The sequence below is a fragment of the Argiope bruennichi genome, chromosome 6, assembly GCF_947563725.1.
Source record: "Argiope bruennichi chromosome 6, qqArgBrue1.1, whole genome shotgun sequence".
Lineage (NCBI taxonomy): Eukaryota > Metazoa > Arthropoda > Arachnida > Araneae > Araneidae > Argiope > Argiope bruennichi.
Window position 1 is genome coordinate 120,019,320 of NC_079156.1, and position 18,135 is coordinate 120,037,454.

General features: G+C 26.9%; 2 protein-coding genes across 3 annotated transcripts in view; one reads left to right on the forward strand and one right to left on the reverse strand.

Annotated features, from left to right (window-relative positions):
• Nucleotides 1-5,317, reverse strand: part of LOC129972659 (liprin-alpha-1-like) — a 186,505-nt gene extending 181,188 nt beyond the window's left edge. For both annotated transcript variants that reach the window (XM_056086872.1, XM_056086871.1), the window contains exon 1: nt 4,647-5,317. In XM_056086872.1, the coding sequence (XP_055942847.1) occupies nt 4,647-4,895 (249 nt within the window). In that variant the 5' untranslated portion in view covers nt 4,896-5,317. The remainder of the gene's footprint in view (nt 1-4,646) is intronic.
• A 258-nt stretch (nt 5,318-5,575) lies between these two features.
• LOC129973060 (transmembrane protein 183-like) lies at nt 5,576-12,980 on the forward strand. Its single transcript, XM_056087420.1, has 5 exons — nt 5,576-5,830; nt 8,261-8,344; nt 9,629-9,724; nt 10,128-10,314; nt 12,129-12,980. The coding sequence occupies exons 1-5, from the start codon at nt 5,779-5,781 to the stop codon at nt 12,763-12,765; spliced, it is 1,056 nt and encodes a 351-aa protein (XP_055943395.1). The 5' UTR covers nt 5,576-5,778; the 3' UTR covers nt 12,766-12,980.
• The last annotated feature ends 5,155 nt before the right edge of the window (nt 12,981-18,135 follow it).

Sequence of the window (18,135 nt, forward strand, 5' to 3'; positions counted from 1 at the left end):
TTTAAAATATATAAATGTTATAAATGAAGAAAAGCAGTTTGTTGAATGTCAAATTATGACAAATGAAACTCAAATATATATAATAAGCTCATAAAAGATTGTACAACATTGCCCACCACTTTGTTATATTCAAAAAAAAAAAAAAAAAAAAATGAAAAGAAGAAAAGAAAACAATTTTGAACAAAAAGAAAACAGAATGTGATCCGAAATTATTGAAAAGAATGAAATCGAAATAGCAACTTATTACGTTCCAAAACAAGACTCGTATAATATGGAACACTGGTGAAAAAATAAATTGAAGTCTCGAGTACACATACATTTATTGAACTTTTCATTTCTAAGCGATTGGACTTGTTGCAAACACAAAATAATAATTTTTTGTGCTTCTTTTTCAACGGGGAATAAAGTGGTGGAAGTTGGAGAATCGTTCCATTCATTCGTTCAGTTATCGAATCTTTTTGCGATGAAATTTGATACGCAATTACTACGCTATCGCATTCCGTGCAACTCTGAACAAATCTTCCAATTCTTCGTAAGCCAGAGTAAATATCCCTTAGGCTTCCATTTACAGAAATACCTTTCCGCGCAAAGTAAATTGAAGGCAGAAGGACAATCTTCTCCAATTCTCCTTTCTATTTTTTTTTTAACTTTATTTTAAAAGATTTTTTTTTAACAGATCAAAACTAGATGACTTTTAAAACGAAACTGTTGAAAATTGCATTCCAAACTGGTGAAACCATTTTCACAGCTTTCCAGTGATTGCATTCACCTCGGTATAAAATAAAAATCATAAAATAACGATGCAGTGAGCTCTTAAAATAATAAACATACACAATAAAATTCCAATTTCCAAATTACTCTAGCTTTCTTATTTCATTCGAAAGAGTTTCTTAAGACTTGTGTCGTCCTATCATTTTCAAAATAATTTTAAAGAAAATAAGATTAAAATATATGAAATAAAACTATCGATTGATTTGACAGCTTTCAGGCAGGCTGGTTGGGGAGAAAAATGAAATTTACATAAACGAATTTTTTTAACAGTTATGAATTCAAGTATGACATTTCGTTTCACATAAATAAGTAATATAAACTTAATTAAAATAATCAGTTTCAGTCTCTCAAATCAGAGACATATTAAAGGCAGGTTGGAACTTTTTCGTCACCTTGACAGGTGACAAATTTCTTATTCTGTTTAATAATAACGATGATACGAACATGTTTTTTATCCGAAGCAGAAATAAAGTATCATTGAAAAACTGAAAACTTTTATTTTTATATTTTATATTCAATAATACACAAGATGGTGTTTTAAAATTAATTATTACCTAATGATTCAAAATCAACCATTTTAACTTTTACATGGGCTCTTATTTTCACAAATTTAATCTACATGTTCCGCATCTAAAATGCTGTTTCAGCTAAATTCCCAAGTCCGATCGCAACGACATATTACAGGGAAGAAACAAACAAACGATATTTTGATAAGAATTCAAAATCGGTCTCTTTTCCTCGTCATAATAAAGAATAAAAAATATTTGCTAAAGAACTCCCCGCTTCCTTTCCTTTTCCAGAAGCAATACTATTTCACACACACACATATTTTTCTTATCTTGAAATGCAGAAATACATTGATGCGAGATTTTTCTACACTAATTTACAATTTCCTATCCTAGTAAACTTCTTTGATTAATTCTAAAAAAATTTATATCTCCCACTGTTCAGACAAATTAAAAGTACTGGTATTAATTCAAATTTATTGTTTTCAATAAATTTATTTAATAAAATAATTACTATATAATACTGGAGAACATTATGAAAACAAAACAAAAATAACATTTTTAAAAAAATTATCATCAATGCATCTTGTACATTATTACAGTGTATAACATATAATAATTAAAATGAAAATATAATAAAGTTAAATAATTATTTTGAAGTAACAAACAGTTCAGTAAAATGCATTACAGATAATAAAATTTTATGTTACAGTTAAGGTTCTAGATCTGCTATGAATATTAAATGTTAGGGGGCAAAATGATGTGGTGTGGAGGTTTAGAGAAGATGCAGACATTGCTCGTCACCTGATAGCATTCAGAATTATAAGTTCTGATTTAAAATGGTCCTTATGAAGCTTCAAAATAAAATTTTAATATGGCTTTAAATTTTCCACAATCCAATAATTAATTTTCCTTTTTGCTGAATATTATCATTAATTTTATATAGATTTTGAAGTACAGTGAATCTTCAATTGAAGGCAAACACTCTAAATGATAATTTGATATTTTTTAACAATATCAAGGTAAATTTTAAATTAGAAAAAAGAAAAATTTGTACAAGAAAAAAAAAAATATCGAATCTAAAAATAAGAATAGTTGCATGATTTCAATAAGACACAGAGCAAAAAACATTTTTAAAATTTCCAGATAAATTATCAAAACCAATATTTTATTGATAGTAGATATATTTTAATTTGAACTTCAAATGTTAATTACAACAGTTTGCTAATGTTGAAAAAAATTACAAATAATAGTTTGGAAACAAAGTTGATTATACAAATAACTAGGTAATATATATATATATATGTATGTATGTGTGCGTGTATTTGAGTAACTTATTATTTTCTCATTACTCTAAGAATAATTTAAATTTTGTCCAATATAGTAACTTTACGCTTAAAAGATTTAAAAAATTTCATCAATTCTGTATTGTATGGTTATTGAATTTGAGGACATACATATATTTTGGAAGCAAAAAATAAAAAAAAAAGGTTTAAATTCCCATTAATATTAATACTGTGTCATAATAGCAGTAAATCTAATAAAAAAAGTGTAATTACTTTTAAGTGAAAGAATAATAATAAAAAAGAAGATAAATTTGAAATTAATTCCAAATACTTAAAAAAATTAATCATAGACATTAATCTCAATAGAATAACTATTTTTAATTTAGATATTGTTAGATTTAAAAAATTAAATAAATTGTGAATTTTAACAATTGTTGGAATACAATATATCTTCTAAATGTTGGAATATGCAATATATCAATCTAAATGTTGGAATGCAAATATGCTTGTACAGTCATTAAAGATGTGTATGTTTTCTTTTACAGAGAATCATTTCTTGATCACAAATTCCATTTCTTTTTCATTATTGTATAATATGAGTGTGTCTCTTCACTTATAGGTTTATGTGTACATTCATTTATGAATATATCAGAAATTTAACAGATTACCTTTACAGTAATCATTAAACATAAAAATTCTTAAAATGCACATAAATATAAATTACTAAAATATATTGTAAGAGTATTCAACACTATGATCTTTTTGTGTATGAAATGAAGAACAATACAAATTTTAAAATAACTATAATTAAAATATTGAATAAATCATGGTTATACATATGTAACATGATTTAATTAAACAACTGTTTTGAAAGAAACATTTATTGGTTATTAATAATTCTTTGAAAGCTAATAGTTTATTATAGAATTAATAATTTTTCTACCATAGCTATTTAACAAATATTTTAAACATATTGTCAAGATTTAGATATTCTAATTTTGTTCCTCAAATAAAGCTAATTTTAATTTTTATCAAAACAATGTCCATCAATTATATCAACAACTGCGGCTTTTGGAAGTTATAAAATAAATCAGTATTTATTTTTTAAACATGTTTCAGAAAAATATAGATCAGTTACTAATCAATTTTTAAATGTACATATTGCTGGAAAATAAAAGCCAGCATTTTCTTTCATGCTGTAAAATTGCTTTCTCTGTAATACAAACATTAAATTTATCATTTTTCATCCTAACTGATTTCAAATTTTATTTCAAATATGCATGAAACTGTTAATAAACAAGAATCGCTTTTTATATATGTTATGCGACAAATTTAAATATATATTAAAGGCCAACTTTATTTAAACATTAAAAATGCAATATCTTTGCAAGGTTTCATTAAAATGAAAACCTTATAATTATGCTTTTCATATAATTTGTCAAATATTTTCAGAAGATATAAAAAATATCACAAAGGACATTTCCTTTAAAAATCCTATACACTCAGAAAAAAAAATTAACATCTATAAAAAATCCTTTTAAAGAATTTGCATTATATTATTAACAAAAAAAAGTAACTAGAAAATTAATAAATAACAAATTATGTGGTTTACGGTTGGCTGTATTTTATTTTGGACCAGGAAACAAAAACCAAAATTAATAATACAGAGAATTATATTTACATAGTAATGTGCATAAAGTAAATGGAAAATCATTCATTGTTTACTTAAAATGTCAATGAATGACAATATATATATATACATACGTATGAATAATTCGGTAAATTCATTAAAATAATGCAATTAGAGCTAAAACAATCCAAAACATCACAAAATCATGTTGAGAAATGCACAATCCCTATTTGTTTTCTTTTTCTATTTTAATTGAACTTGTAGTGATAACAAAGGCATACTAAAATATTATCATTGCAATATAAAATGAAAAATTCTTAAAGAAAGTACATTCCCAGTATAAATAATATTTAAAGAATAAAAAATATAGTGTGACCCAGAAATGAAAGCTGGTTATTATGAAGAAATGATAACACAGATGACTTTAAAAAGGAAATTCAATATAAAATTTACCTGTGGTAAATTGGCTTGTAGCTGCCTTTGCAAAGAATCTTTTTCTTTACTAAGGTCATTTACTTTGATATGCATGTTGGCTAGATTTTCTTGAGTATCCCTCAGAGTTTCCAAAAGCTTATCCCGCTCATCCAATATATTTACCATGAGCTGTTCAAAATTAGCTTCGTCAGCTGCAAACTGACCGCCTCTTTGACCGAGGCTGTCCTCGGCAATAGTAGGCATCACATCACACATCATATTCCACATTTTTGCATAGATTTAATAGCGTTTTCTCCGAGAAACTTTAGACTGATATCATATCAAGTACTCTCGGACATTCCTTAAACCGAGTGGGTATTTATTCAACCAAGTCATCAATAATTTATTCAGGAAGAATTATACAGTTTAAATAACGGCAGATTATGTCTTCTGGATATTTAAAAGCGTTCGTAAAAGAAAACCAAGTAAAAAGAATGTCAAATTCCATTTTATCTGAAGAAGGAACGGTTTCCATGGTGAAATTTTGTTTTAAGTTCTAGCTGCAAATTTGCTGTTCCTCCCGGAGCTGTATACCGGCAGTGAAAACCGTCTTACTTTTATTTACATCCAAATGTTTCAAACAAGATACCCTTTACCTCATGATCAACTTTCTATAATTTCCTGAATTCATTTTTTTCCTCACTGCACTGTCAAGTTATCCCACAATTCCATTCTCTTACTCTCGTCAAACATAAAGGGGTAAATTGTACACATATCACCGAGATTAGTTTTGGTTTTCTTTTTTGTCAGTTTTGCACCTCAAATTATATTACTTATTAAAACTTAGAAAATTTTAAGGCTATATTGACTTTATTGAACCGTTATAGAAATATTTTGAATGAAAACTTAATAATTGCATTTAAAACAGCTGGGATATTGAGGCTATCAAGCATAGATCGTGACTCTGCGCAAGCGCTATGAGTTTTTGAGCGACTGGCTCCTGTGGCCATGGCGGCCGACACAGGTGGTGGTTTATGCCCCAACATGAATTTTCAAAACAAACTTCTTATTTATTTTTATTTTTTTAATTATCATTTAACTTCTAAATCCGTAAGCAAATCATTAAAAAGTTAACATTTTCATACATTCCCTTTATTTAATCATCAGAGTCATGCCAAAAAGTGGAAAGAAAGGTGTTAAGAAACACTCCAACCCTGCATCAGGTGAATTCATTAATTATATGTATTTCATCATTTAATTTGTATATCTTAAGACTAGAATGATCTAGGTATAATTATTAAGCTTTAATATCAATTAATGTTGTTTATCTGAATACTAGTTGTTTATTTGCTTGTGTTGATGAATTTATCTGTAGAATTAATTAGTATTTTTTACAAAAATCATTAACAGTTTTGCTATATTTGTTTTTCATAAATGTATTTCACATCATTCAGTATCAAAAGAATTAATGTCTGCATCGTTTGTTCTCGAATTATATTTTACATTAAACTTCTCATAATTGCTTTTTGATGCTTTAATATATAATTTTGCAAAATGGTTTTTAAATAAAATTATTTCACTTATTACTTTAAAACTTTTTTAAAGCAGTATATTTTTAAAGTACAAAAATTGTATCTAAAGTCTGTGTATTCAATTTTTCATTGATTGTTTAAAAAACTGTCATTGGAACAAATGTGTCATAAATTCAGAAGAAATGCTAATTGCAACCAGATGACAATCTGTTCTTCGAACATAATCCTATTGCTCTTTTGTATTCCAGAAGGTGATAAAGGCAAATTCATACAATTCTAAAGATATATTTGTTTAATCTTGATCAGTTATACCTCAATATTTATTAATTTCTTGTATTCAGTTGTATCAAATTTTTTGTTTGCCAGAATAAGTTACTGTTGACAAAATTTTCTTTTCATAGAATAGGCAATTGTCTATTTCAATCTCTTGGTTGTTAGTGGAAGTTTGTTATTTTAGTTAATATTTTTCCTTTGCTGATTTTTTTTTTTTTAATATGCTTTAAGTATTATGCTTAAATGTGCTTTTCTATATAGATGTATTTTATGTATCATCACATTTGGAAGCTTAAACTGAATTCTTTAGACTCATTTGTTAGAAACATTTCATTCTTGGACATATTCACATTTAATCACTATATTTTTCTGTTATAATTATAAATGTATTTTAGTTTTATAGAATTATATAACATAATCACACTCTAGTGCTAATTAAGCTGGGGTGGGCAGACTTTTCTAGGATATGGGCTACTTCTAATCTTTTCAAGGTGCTGATGTCCACCCAGTGATGTAAGTTTGGCGAGTTAAAAAAAGGGGGGGCCTACAATATACGGAATATATACTTACCCACATAACTACAAGCATAATAATAATGCCAAAATACAAACATAATAATAGCCACAAATATAAAGATATTAAATGCTGCATTTGATATCAAACAATTCAAAATACATTAGAAAAAATCATTTTCATCTAAAGTTAGTTCTTATAGGTAGTAGAAGACTTAAACTACATACTGTCCTCCTATCATGAATATCTGGATAAATAATTATTAACTGCTAATCTTGCACTAGATTGTAAATGGTCCTCTGCAACACGGGAATTATATTTTGTTTTAATTATATTCATCATTGAAAATGCAGATTCACACAGGTAGGTAGAGCCAAAGAATGATGTTAAATGATATGCAACTTTTTTAAAATTAAGATACTTTAAATTTCAAAAGTTATTCTTAGATTCTGAATTGCATGCTTTTAAAATGATATTTTGAAAAAGAAAAAACTTCATTTTCCTCAAGAGATAAAGACGATGTATAATTTATATTATCAGTTATTTCTTCCACATCAACATTGCCACATGTGTAACACTTCAATGTAACAATTGCTTCTAGTCTAGTAAATTCTTGAAAGCGTCCCTCAAATTCGGAGTGAAGTCTTATTGTTTTATCATAATATTTCTCTTTGTTTAATGTACCTCTATTTTTAAACAGCTCATCAGAAATATTTTTGAAATGTTTCGGCAGTGTTCCATGAATATGTTTCTTTTAGTATGGCCATTTTAGGTCTTAGTAAAGGCGGTCACCCCAAAATGACTTGGCAGTCCACCAGTCGATTGCGATCAACTTAATGCCCACTCCTGCTAATTAAGGATAAAATAAAGATAACTATTTGAATTTTTATATTTTACATTTTCCTATTTCATTTACTTTGATGTTTTTTATTTACATTTTGCTTATTATTTTATAATTCCATATATATATACTATATTTGTCACTGTATTTGTAAACTTTTATTTTATTGCTCCATGCTGTTTTAGTGAAATATTTTATTCTAGTTAATGAACAAATTTATTATATGAAACAATATAATCTGCAGAGTTTTTCTTCAGAAGCATTTTCAAGTGTAATAATTAATATGAGCTATCATTTTTAGAAATGATAGTTCTAGGCAGTATTTCTTTGGTTACCATTTATTTTACATTAGAAAATGATATAAATATTATTCTGCTGTTAAATTATTAAACAGCATAAACATATTATGGTGTTTTCTTCTGAACTAGTTGATGAAATATTTAATATTTGTTTATTAATTCTATATAATTTATATAGTTATTGTTTTCTTTCAGATATTAAGCTTTCAGATTTTGCAAATAGTTCTGCTCGTGCTGGAAGGCTTCGAAAATCTGTTGGAACCTCCCTAAGTAAAGAAGGTACATTTTCATAATTTATTTTTGATATATATTTTTGAGTTCAATATTATTTTATATATTTCAACAGTATTATAATAAAATATTCAGTCTTTAGTTATACCCAAAAGCATTTTGAACTCATTCGACTCTTGACTATATTTGATCTTCAAAAATATTTATTCTCTGACCCAATTAATAAAAGGAAAAGAAAAATATTTGTGTTCCTAAGTCTATATGGAAAAGTAATTATTCAGTCGTGATTAGAAATTTACTTCAATGTGCTCAATTTTTCTTCCTTTCAAAATTACAGGATAAATTTATATCTGAAGTGGAACTTTTTGATTTTTTTTTAATTCATGAATAATTTAAAATGGAAGCAACAGTGGTTGCCTATCCCTTATTTTTGAGAGAAATTTCAAAAGATAATTCCATTGTACATTCCCTATAGGGAGAAAAATAAGTTTCCCACTCACAGTTACTTGTTTGATTTTGCCAATTTTTATTTAATCTGAAAACTTACAACATCCAGGCATATTAATTTTTTAAAAGATATTGCTAAATAAAGCTTTGACACCCTTTCTAATTTCAACAACTGAAACAATTTCATTTTAATTTCACAGCTTTGTGTGCACAGCAAACCAATCAGAATATTTTTTTTTTTTTTTTTTTTTTTTTCCTGTTTAAAACATTGTTTTCCTTTCAAAATATGTAGTGTATCAAGGTCAATATGTGATGTAGTGCATCAAGGTTGATTAAGACTATTAAATTACTGTTATTAATTTAATGTAAAATAAGTTGATTACCAAAGGTGGCTAGTAGTTGTACTATTGCTGATCTGACATGTTGCATGAATTGTCTTCTTTCTCTTTGCTTTTGAGGTTACTTAATTGATGCAAATGTTTACTATACTTTAAAGCATGCTTATCATGAAATTGTTGTTGGACTGCTGTGTTAATAGTAAAAGAAGTATCCAAAAATAATTATAAAAAAAAAGGCTCATTAGTATGAAATGTTTGTAGCAGAAATTTTTTTTATGAGTTCGGCCCCTCTTATTATGTACATTTATTTGTATTCCTATAATAAATTCTTCAATTAATTATCGTTGCTTTTAACTACAGAATAGATCATAGATTTGAAATTGCTCAGTTTTTTTTTTTTTTTTTTTTAATTATAACATTTAAAAAATTCTTCAAAGAATGCATATAAAATGGTAGAAAAATTACTTATAAGCTTTTATTTTTACTTGTAACATTTACTTGTATATAACTTTGTTTTATTATTCTTATATAAAAATATTTTATTCAGCTGAAGATATAAGAAATGTAGATGATGATGACACAGCATGGTATGAAAAAGACCTCGATGAATTCCAATACCTAGATATTTCTTCCACAAATAGAAGTAAGAAAATTGATATGCTTTTTAGTTGTTAAAATTTCAATATATCATAAATATTTCATTCAGTTTGGTAGTTTTAAATGTATATATGTTTGAAATGTAATGTTTACTGCAAATGCTTTAATCATTAAAAAAAAAAAAAAATGAGAAACATTTATTTCAAAAAAAATATGTTTTGATATTTTCAAATAACCCAAATTTTTTGTATTTCAATTGAAACAAATATTTTATATTCTTAAATTTTGGAGCAGGACTCATTGTCTTAGAGATTGCAAAGTATAATCTGAAAAATTTATATTAAATCATAAAAAGCAGAACTATAAATTAGTTTTATATATATATACAAGATTACTATTCTATGCATAGAATTCTCTTTTTCATATACCTATATTTTCCTTCCTTTTAGAAAAACTACGAACAAAAACTCCCCCTGAAGAATCTCTTAATCGCCCAGGCATTTGTTATCCCATTGATGTATGGTTTTTAATTGGCTCTTACATAAAGCCAGAAGATGTTAAATTATTTGCATCCATATGTAAAGATTCCCATCGTGTCAGCAGATCCTATTCATTTTGGATGAGAATGTATAAAAGGTAAGTTTTGTTTGCTATTATTTGCTTTTAAGTTATTGCTTTAAGTGCTTAAAATTTAAATATTTGATAAAGTAATCAGTTTAATGATGCACAATTTTTTGATAAATTCATCATAATTAAATTTTTAAAATTCATATATCAATTATTTATTTTAAAATACAAATATTAAGTATTCTAATTATTAAAGTTTAAACACAAGTAAATTTTAGTATTTTTAAGTATCTTTTCAGTAAATACAAGCAATAATATTTTAATAACAGAAATCAAAATTTTAATACTGAATCTGCAATTATATTTATAAATATGCTGTTAAAATAAACAAAGTAAAATATCTCTATTTAATTTTATTGCTGAGCTCATAACATCCATTTAAATATTTAGTTTGTATTATTAAAATTTAGTCAAATTCTAAAGTACCAAATTCCAATCAAATACAGAAAAAGGAAGAACAAAATTATTGTTGTTTAAAGGGGGGGGAAACGATTTTTTTTAATTGTGAATCCCAGTTTCATAAAATATTCTTATAAAATTTTTCGCAACAGCATTTTTAATGTTTTCTTTATTGGTAGACAAAATTAATTTTAAGAAAGTCATCTTAATTGAAGATAATTTTGTAAAAATTTTCCAAATAACTACTTTAGATTGAAATTCTTTTGATTTATTATTGATTAGTGTTACATTTTCCTATACATTTTCTGATTTTGAAGAAGGAAATAAAATTTTTCAGAGCAAATTTGGAATTAAATGAACTTTCCTCCTTTGAAATGAATAATGAGAGAGGGGGGGGGGAGATACTTTTTTTTAATGGTCTGGATAATTATATAAGTTTAGAACAACAGTTATATTTATTATTTTGGAACATCTGTTCTGATAAATATGTTGAAACTGATTTTTTATGAATTTTATAATCAATATTTTGATCTTTGCTTAAAACAAAATTATCCTTTAAAACCATTTGATATATATTTATGTACTTAGTAACATATAAATTATGAATATTCTGAATCTAATATATAATAATTTAGATTTCCAATCAAACATTTTAAAATTTAATTAAAATATCAAAACTATAAAAACATTTTTGGTTGTATGTTGAAAAGCGAGATAGATTTTTTTTTAATTGCCTTCAGTTTATAATTTATTTTTACAAATATTGTAAAAACTTAAAACTCTCGCCCCCCCCCTTCTTTTTATTCTTCTACTTGGCATATAGAACTGAAATTAATTAATTAGTAATTAAATTCTGAAAGTACTAAAATAGTGTATTGTCACTATATGAATATGAAAAAAATTGAAACTTGGTAAATCAATGAAAAATCTATTCTGGAATTCTATCTATACAGATATAAAATAAGGCAATTTAAATAAAAGTATCTGATGATTAGGTTAAGACAATGGACAAGTTTTCAGAGAATACCCACAATTACCCAATTTTACCTAATAGCTGTTATTTGTGTGGAAACTTAAAATGTAATGCTTTTATTTCTTAATTAAATTCAATGGATGAGTAGAGATTAAACATTGATATGGAGCAGAAATTAAACATTAATATAGATTTATATCATATATAATGCATTAATATACTTAACAATACTTGCAATTCAGGCAGTTTAGATAGTCAGCAGTAATTAGACTGTAATTTTTTTCTTACTTCTAATAATTAACATTTTACATTTATGAATCTTTGATACATGCTATGAATTCGTTGCTGTCTTGTTATTTGTTACAAAAAATGGATAACTATGTCAAAAGTAACAATTTCAATTTTAGTAAATAGTTAAAATCACTAATTTTTTAAAATATTTTTCTTTTAGATATTATCAGCCCAATGACCACCTTCCAGCCAGACTGCAACCTGAATGTATAGAACAAGCTTTCTGTCTCAAAACTTCTGTCATACGAGCTCTTTATTACATGTATCCTAACTTCGTTAACCAACTGTCGTCTCGCATGTCTAACACAGATGTATATTGTTTGTCAAATCTCTGCTGTACATTGATGTGGCGGATTCAACAGAATGGAAAGTGGTTGTTCCATTTCAAATTCACAACATCAGCCAGTGCATCCATCACTCCATTAACATATAAAAGTGTTATGAATGATTGGTGGACAGGCCAAGATGTCTGTAGAAAAAGTCAAGATCGGTACGTCAATTACAACCCCGATGAAGGTTGCAAAATTTTGCGCTTTACGTGCTCACATTATGTTTTGGTTCCTCCCATGGTAATGGGAAGTCGTCTCTGTGATGTGCGCATTAATTTGGCTCATGATATGCGTCGCCAAAAGCTGCAGTTGACATTTGGTCACTCGAATTATAGGCAGTCAAATAAGAGCTCTGGTTTTTACAAAGATAGTTCTGGCTATAGTGATGTTGTTGAATTTGATGCTGTGGAAAATTTAATGATTCTAAATTGGTGGCATCCTCAATACCCCTTTGAATACAATGCATGATTGTTGATTCTTTTTTTTTATGAATGATTTTGATTTTATTTACAAAAGAAGTTATTTTGTTACTTAGTTTTTATTTCTATGAGATTTAGCATGTCATGTGAATTTGACAATGTTTTTACCGTCATGAGGCCAGTAAAGAAGCACACAAAATTTTCATATCTGTAACATGATTTGATGAATGAAAATGTTACAATAAATGTCTGCATTTAAAATTTGCTTTGCTTTATTTTTCTTCCTTTCTAAATTAAATTATTCAATACTAGATTACTTTATGAAAAGAAATTACACTCAACTTTGTAGAGATAAAAAAGGATCTGTCCAAACATTTTTTAAAAAATTTAATTAATTGAATATAGCTTTTACATTGCCATGAAAATATGATACAAAAACATATATATCTTTTATTACTATCAAAATAATTGATGCTATTCTTAGAAAGGCTTAGGTGTTTTTGTGGCTTTTAAAAATATTTGCATTATTAATTCAATCATTCTTCTTTATTTGTTGTTAAAAAATATCTTAATTCATTCTTCAAAAATTATCCATCTGATTGTATCCAAACTATATATGTTTGGCAAGAGTAAAACAGAATTTCTTTCATGTGGGTTCTGGTTCACTCACACTTTGCCTAGAACAAACTAGAGAATCATGTAGGAAAGATTTGTTTTGTTTTAGTAATATTGATGTAGCATTTAGAAGCAACCTTAATGCTATTTTGGATTGAATTCGTCTTCAGATGTCTCCTGAGCTGGTACTCTTCTCTCCAATATTCTGCACTAAACTAGCTGGAAAACATTTGGTTTCAAAAGATTCAACAAGCACAGAGTCGTTTACATGGCGGTTCTTCTTTAGAATCTGGTCTCTAACCTGAAACCCACCCGTCTCGAAAACGAGACTTTACTGCCAGGCCACAGTGGCAAAGGAATTTACAGAAAATACTCTTCCTTTATCGAACAAATCTCTTCCAAAGATATTTTGAACCTTAATAATGCCTCACAGCGGACAGCTTCAAATAACTTCCGCAACAGCAAGTATCTCAACTCCTTAGAAGACATCCCAGGCATTAAAACTAATACACACTGGACAAGAACTAAAAGAGAAAATGTTATTCCCGCTAGACCTATTTTTGAAGTGATGATAACAGCAGGCTATTTAAACCGTTTCAACTTATTACTTTCTGGTATACGAAGTATAGAGAAAGTCAAAAGAAAAAAAAAGTATCTGAAGTCGGTAGTGATAGTGACCCAAGTTTCATCCGTTTCTATCAAAAAACGTAAAAATTTTTCCGAATTCTGTTGAAATAGCTTCAGACTTCCTTGGCACCAATTCTTTAATCCAAAGCGAGCAATCATGGCACATATCTTGGTACGATTTTTCTTGTACACAAATAATCACCCAGGAATCTAATTTAAATAACCATTTGAGATAACTATAATCTTAGCAATCTCATAACTCTAAGCATCTCATTTTTAGTTTCTTGTTTACAAACTCTAGATAAAATATTGTAATCGTCTAAAAATTCGAACATTTTAGACCTCCCGGAGTACTTTTTTGGAAAATGTCCGTGTCGTGGCTGGTTCGTGAGTGCTTTGAATAAATAGGCAAATAGAAAACTTAACAACAAATTTATTGCACATTCGTTCGAGTTACTCTGCTCAGTAACTACTTCTCCAAGAGCCAACATTCGAATGACATCACTCTTTTAATTACACTTGTGCTAGTTGTCTAGCGCCATCTATGAACGTTTATTTCCTAACGCTTCAAAATCCAATCACTACAGTCCGTTTATTAGTCTGTGACAAAGATAACTCAAAAACGCTTTTAGTTAGACAGTTGAAATTTGGTATATGGTCTTTACACCAAATTTGCAGATTTATATCAAATTTTGAGAAAAATCCATTATGAGGGTGTCTATTCGAATTTAAGTTAATGCAATAACTACAAAATGAAGAGATCTAAATCAATAAAATTAGGTACACATATTTAACATCTATTGTGTAGAAACCTATCTAAGTGTGAGCGAAATCCAACAAAGGCTGACTGTCTATGCTTCTGTACTTTCAGAAACTTGCAAATGCAATAACTCAAAATTGCAGCGACTTAATTATATCAAATTTGATGCAGAATTTTGAGACTACAAATATAGTTTTGTGCCAAATTTTTATTTCAGTTGGGAAAAATGCGTGTAAAGCACAAATTCGATTTTCGATAGTATTAACCGCATACCAGTGATTAATCATGATAGATTCAGTAAAAATGCTAAAACAATATTTCGTAACTATTACTTTCTAAAGCAATGCAATGCGTTCTCTGGGATAAAACCTTTATTTTTAGAACATACGGAAAGTTTTCTGGAAACAACTGCCGATTGTATAACATCCACTTTTGCAATGACAGCAACATAATCATTGATATTGATCATATTTTATTATTCTGCAGAAAGGACTCTTATTGCAGAAATTCTCTTTCGATGAAATTCATTACAACTTCAAGATGACATCTCATTAATGTACCGTTGGCGAAGTTCACGGATAGCAAATCGAACCTTTCGTGCGCGCTTGCAAGCTGTGAAGTTTCTGGCATCTTCTAACTATAAATATTTTAGAAAGTAGATATATGGGTCTTATTTCCCTTTTCCCATATATTCATGGTTTCAATAACGTTCTACTTCATTTAAGGCAAACATGGTTTAATAAACGCAGTATATCCAATCCAATCGGAACCCAATAGCTAATTTCTAAATCATTGGTAAAAGACATTGGCATTTTATAAGGAAAATGGTTTGACAGGAAATGTATTTTGATTCAGTAATTATTTTAAAGCTTTTCAAATTTTATATTTTTATACAGATCTTGTATTATGTGTAATTTTGCTGGAATACCATCAAGATTTAAAGTCTAATATAATAATGTATATTCATTTCCACGGAAATTTTAAATTTATTCATGGTTTGTGGCAATATTAAATAAAATCCGTTGCAACTATGGTGAATCTGTAGCAAATGGTATATATGTTATCTCTTAAGAGTTGAGGGGGAAAAAAAGAATAAAAAAAGGTTCCATAACACAAACGTTTATTAACAAGAGATAAATACAAAATTTGCATAACAGACTGTTTTTAAACACAAATACATGTAAATATTATCATTCTTAGAAAAAGTTCTGTTTCTTACAGTATAACACTAAAGAGCACAATTAAAAATAATAAACGAAAAATTTTAAAAAATGGCATGACAACGCAACAACTAAACAAAATATGGCTGAATGATAAATCAAAATGTAACATTTATCAAGTTTAGAATAGTTGTATGAAAATTCTGAGTCAAAAGCATAACTTTACCTAATATAGAATAACATGTATCAAAAACATTTGTACAGCAGTATTTACATCTTTATTAGAAGTGAAAATGTTGTAAAGTTTAAAAAAATTAAAGAGTTTGAAGGATTTTTTTTTATTCAAAAACACTAATACACTATCGTCTGCGGAATGCAGCGTATCTTCGACTTAAAGAAAAATATATTGTCAGTTTCAAGCAAAGATATTGAAGGAATGCATGCTTACAAAGATATACAGCGGAATGTTTTTAAATCCTATTACAATTAAAAATTTTGAATTATCGAGCATGAAAGATTCTTCGCTTTTCAAAATTCAAATCACTTTATCATCTAAACCCCTATTTTTCTGCTTGTTTCTTCCAATTTATCATTTTAATTTTTAAAAAAAAAAGACACAAAAATTTTGTCAATTTGATATACTCAATAATTCTGAAACAGAATAAAAAAACAGACTTTTTTGTGTGGAATTAATTGTATTAATGGCCCGCAAATTAGAATGTTCTTTACATGTCAGAATATATAGAGCTCCTAAATCTTTAAGTAGAAACTAATATTTCTTACCAAATGCTTTATTCCAAAAGTTCAAATATTTTGAAAACATTTAAAATACTTGAATTGATTTGGAATAAAATATTTACTTTATTTTAAAGCATACAAACGACAATATGCCTAAAAGAACAGGAAAAAAAATTATGTTAGTAACATTTTATTTTTTAGAAAGTACACATTTTAGTTTTAAATATATTCATTAACAAAATGTATTCATTTTTTTTTTTCAATTATAGAAAATGTTATATTTTTAATGCAAAAATAGTATGCACTAATGGTGATTTTTTTTATATCATTATTATTAGAGAGGGGATCAAAATGGAACACCATTATTTTTACTCCTTTGTTATTCTGTAAAAAAGTAATATGACAAAATAACTTTAACCAAGTTAAATAAAATCAAGAAATACGATCTTTCAATTATTTGGATCTTTTCATTTAAAATTTCAATATATATTAAAAAAGAAATTAATTTTTTTTAAATTTCACACATCCTTCAATAATCTGCCAGTTACTGACAATAAGATATTAGAAACATGCAAGTTTAAAAAATATCATACATTTCACAGAACATAGCTCAATATTTTATAACAATGGGCTTTGTACAAAACATGCAATGATAGGCACAAACACATAGTACACTCTCCTTTTTAACATACTGTGTCCATTTCTACTGCATAGAAAAATATCGTACAGTAGATCACATGCAAGAAAAACACATTTATATAACAACAACAGGAGATAGGCTTCTTTATTTATAAGATGTCCCTTTAAATGTCACCACATACTCAAATTTTACTCTGAAAATACTAAGGGATCAGCAGAAACAGACCTACTCTTTAAGCATTGTTTCGTATAGAGCAATTTGATTAACACAATTATTTAAGATAACCAGTTAGTTAAGTACGACTAAAGACGATTCAAACACATTTTAGAGATAATATAAGTAGAAAAAATCTAGACACAGAACTAACATAAAAATATAAGTAATTTCTAATTAAAATTAAAACAAGGGTTAAAGATAAATAATAGAAAACAATTACTTTATTTATAGAAGATGTAGCTATAATTATAAAAAGAACAAAACACATATCAATTTACACCATACAACTTGGATTCTCTCCCCCCCCCCCCCTTTAACATTGTAATAAAATTTAAATTCAATATCAATTCAACAATGCAAAATTTAACAATTATTTACATAATCTAACCAAAAGCCCATAAAAGTTACTTGAGTTTTGATAACATTATAAAATACAATCATTATATTTACTTCAACCAATCTTTTTTCGAAATATTTATGATAATATACATTTCAAAAAATATGAAAAAGAGCGAAATGTAATAATGAAATTGCAAACAACAAAAAAATAAATAACAATTTCAATTATAATTTCATTTTATCATTAGAAATGCTAAATAACAATAGGAAATTTAAAATGGATAAGAAAAATTAAAATATAATTAAATATTAAATTTCAGATAA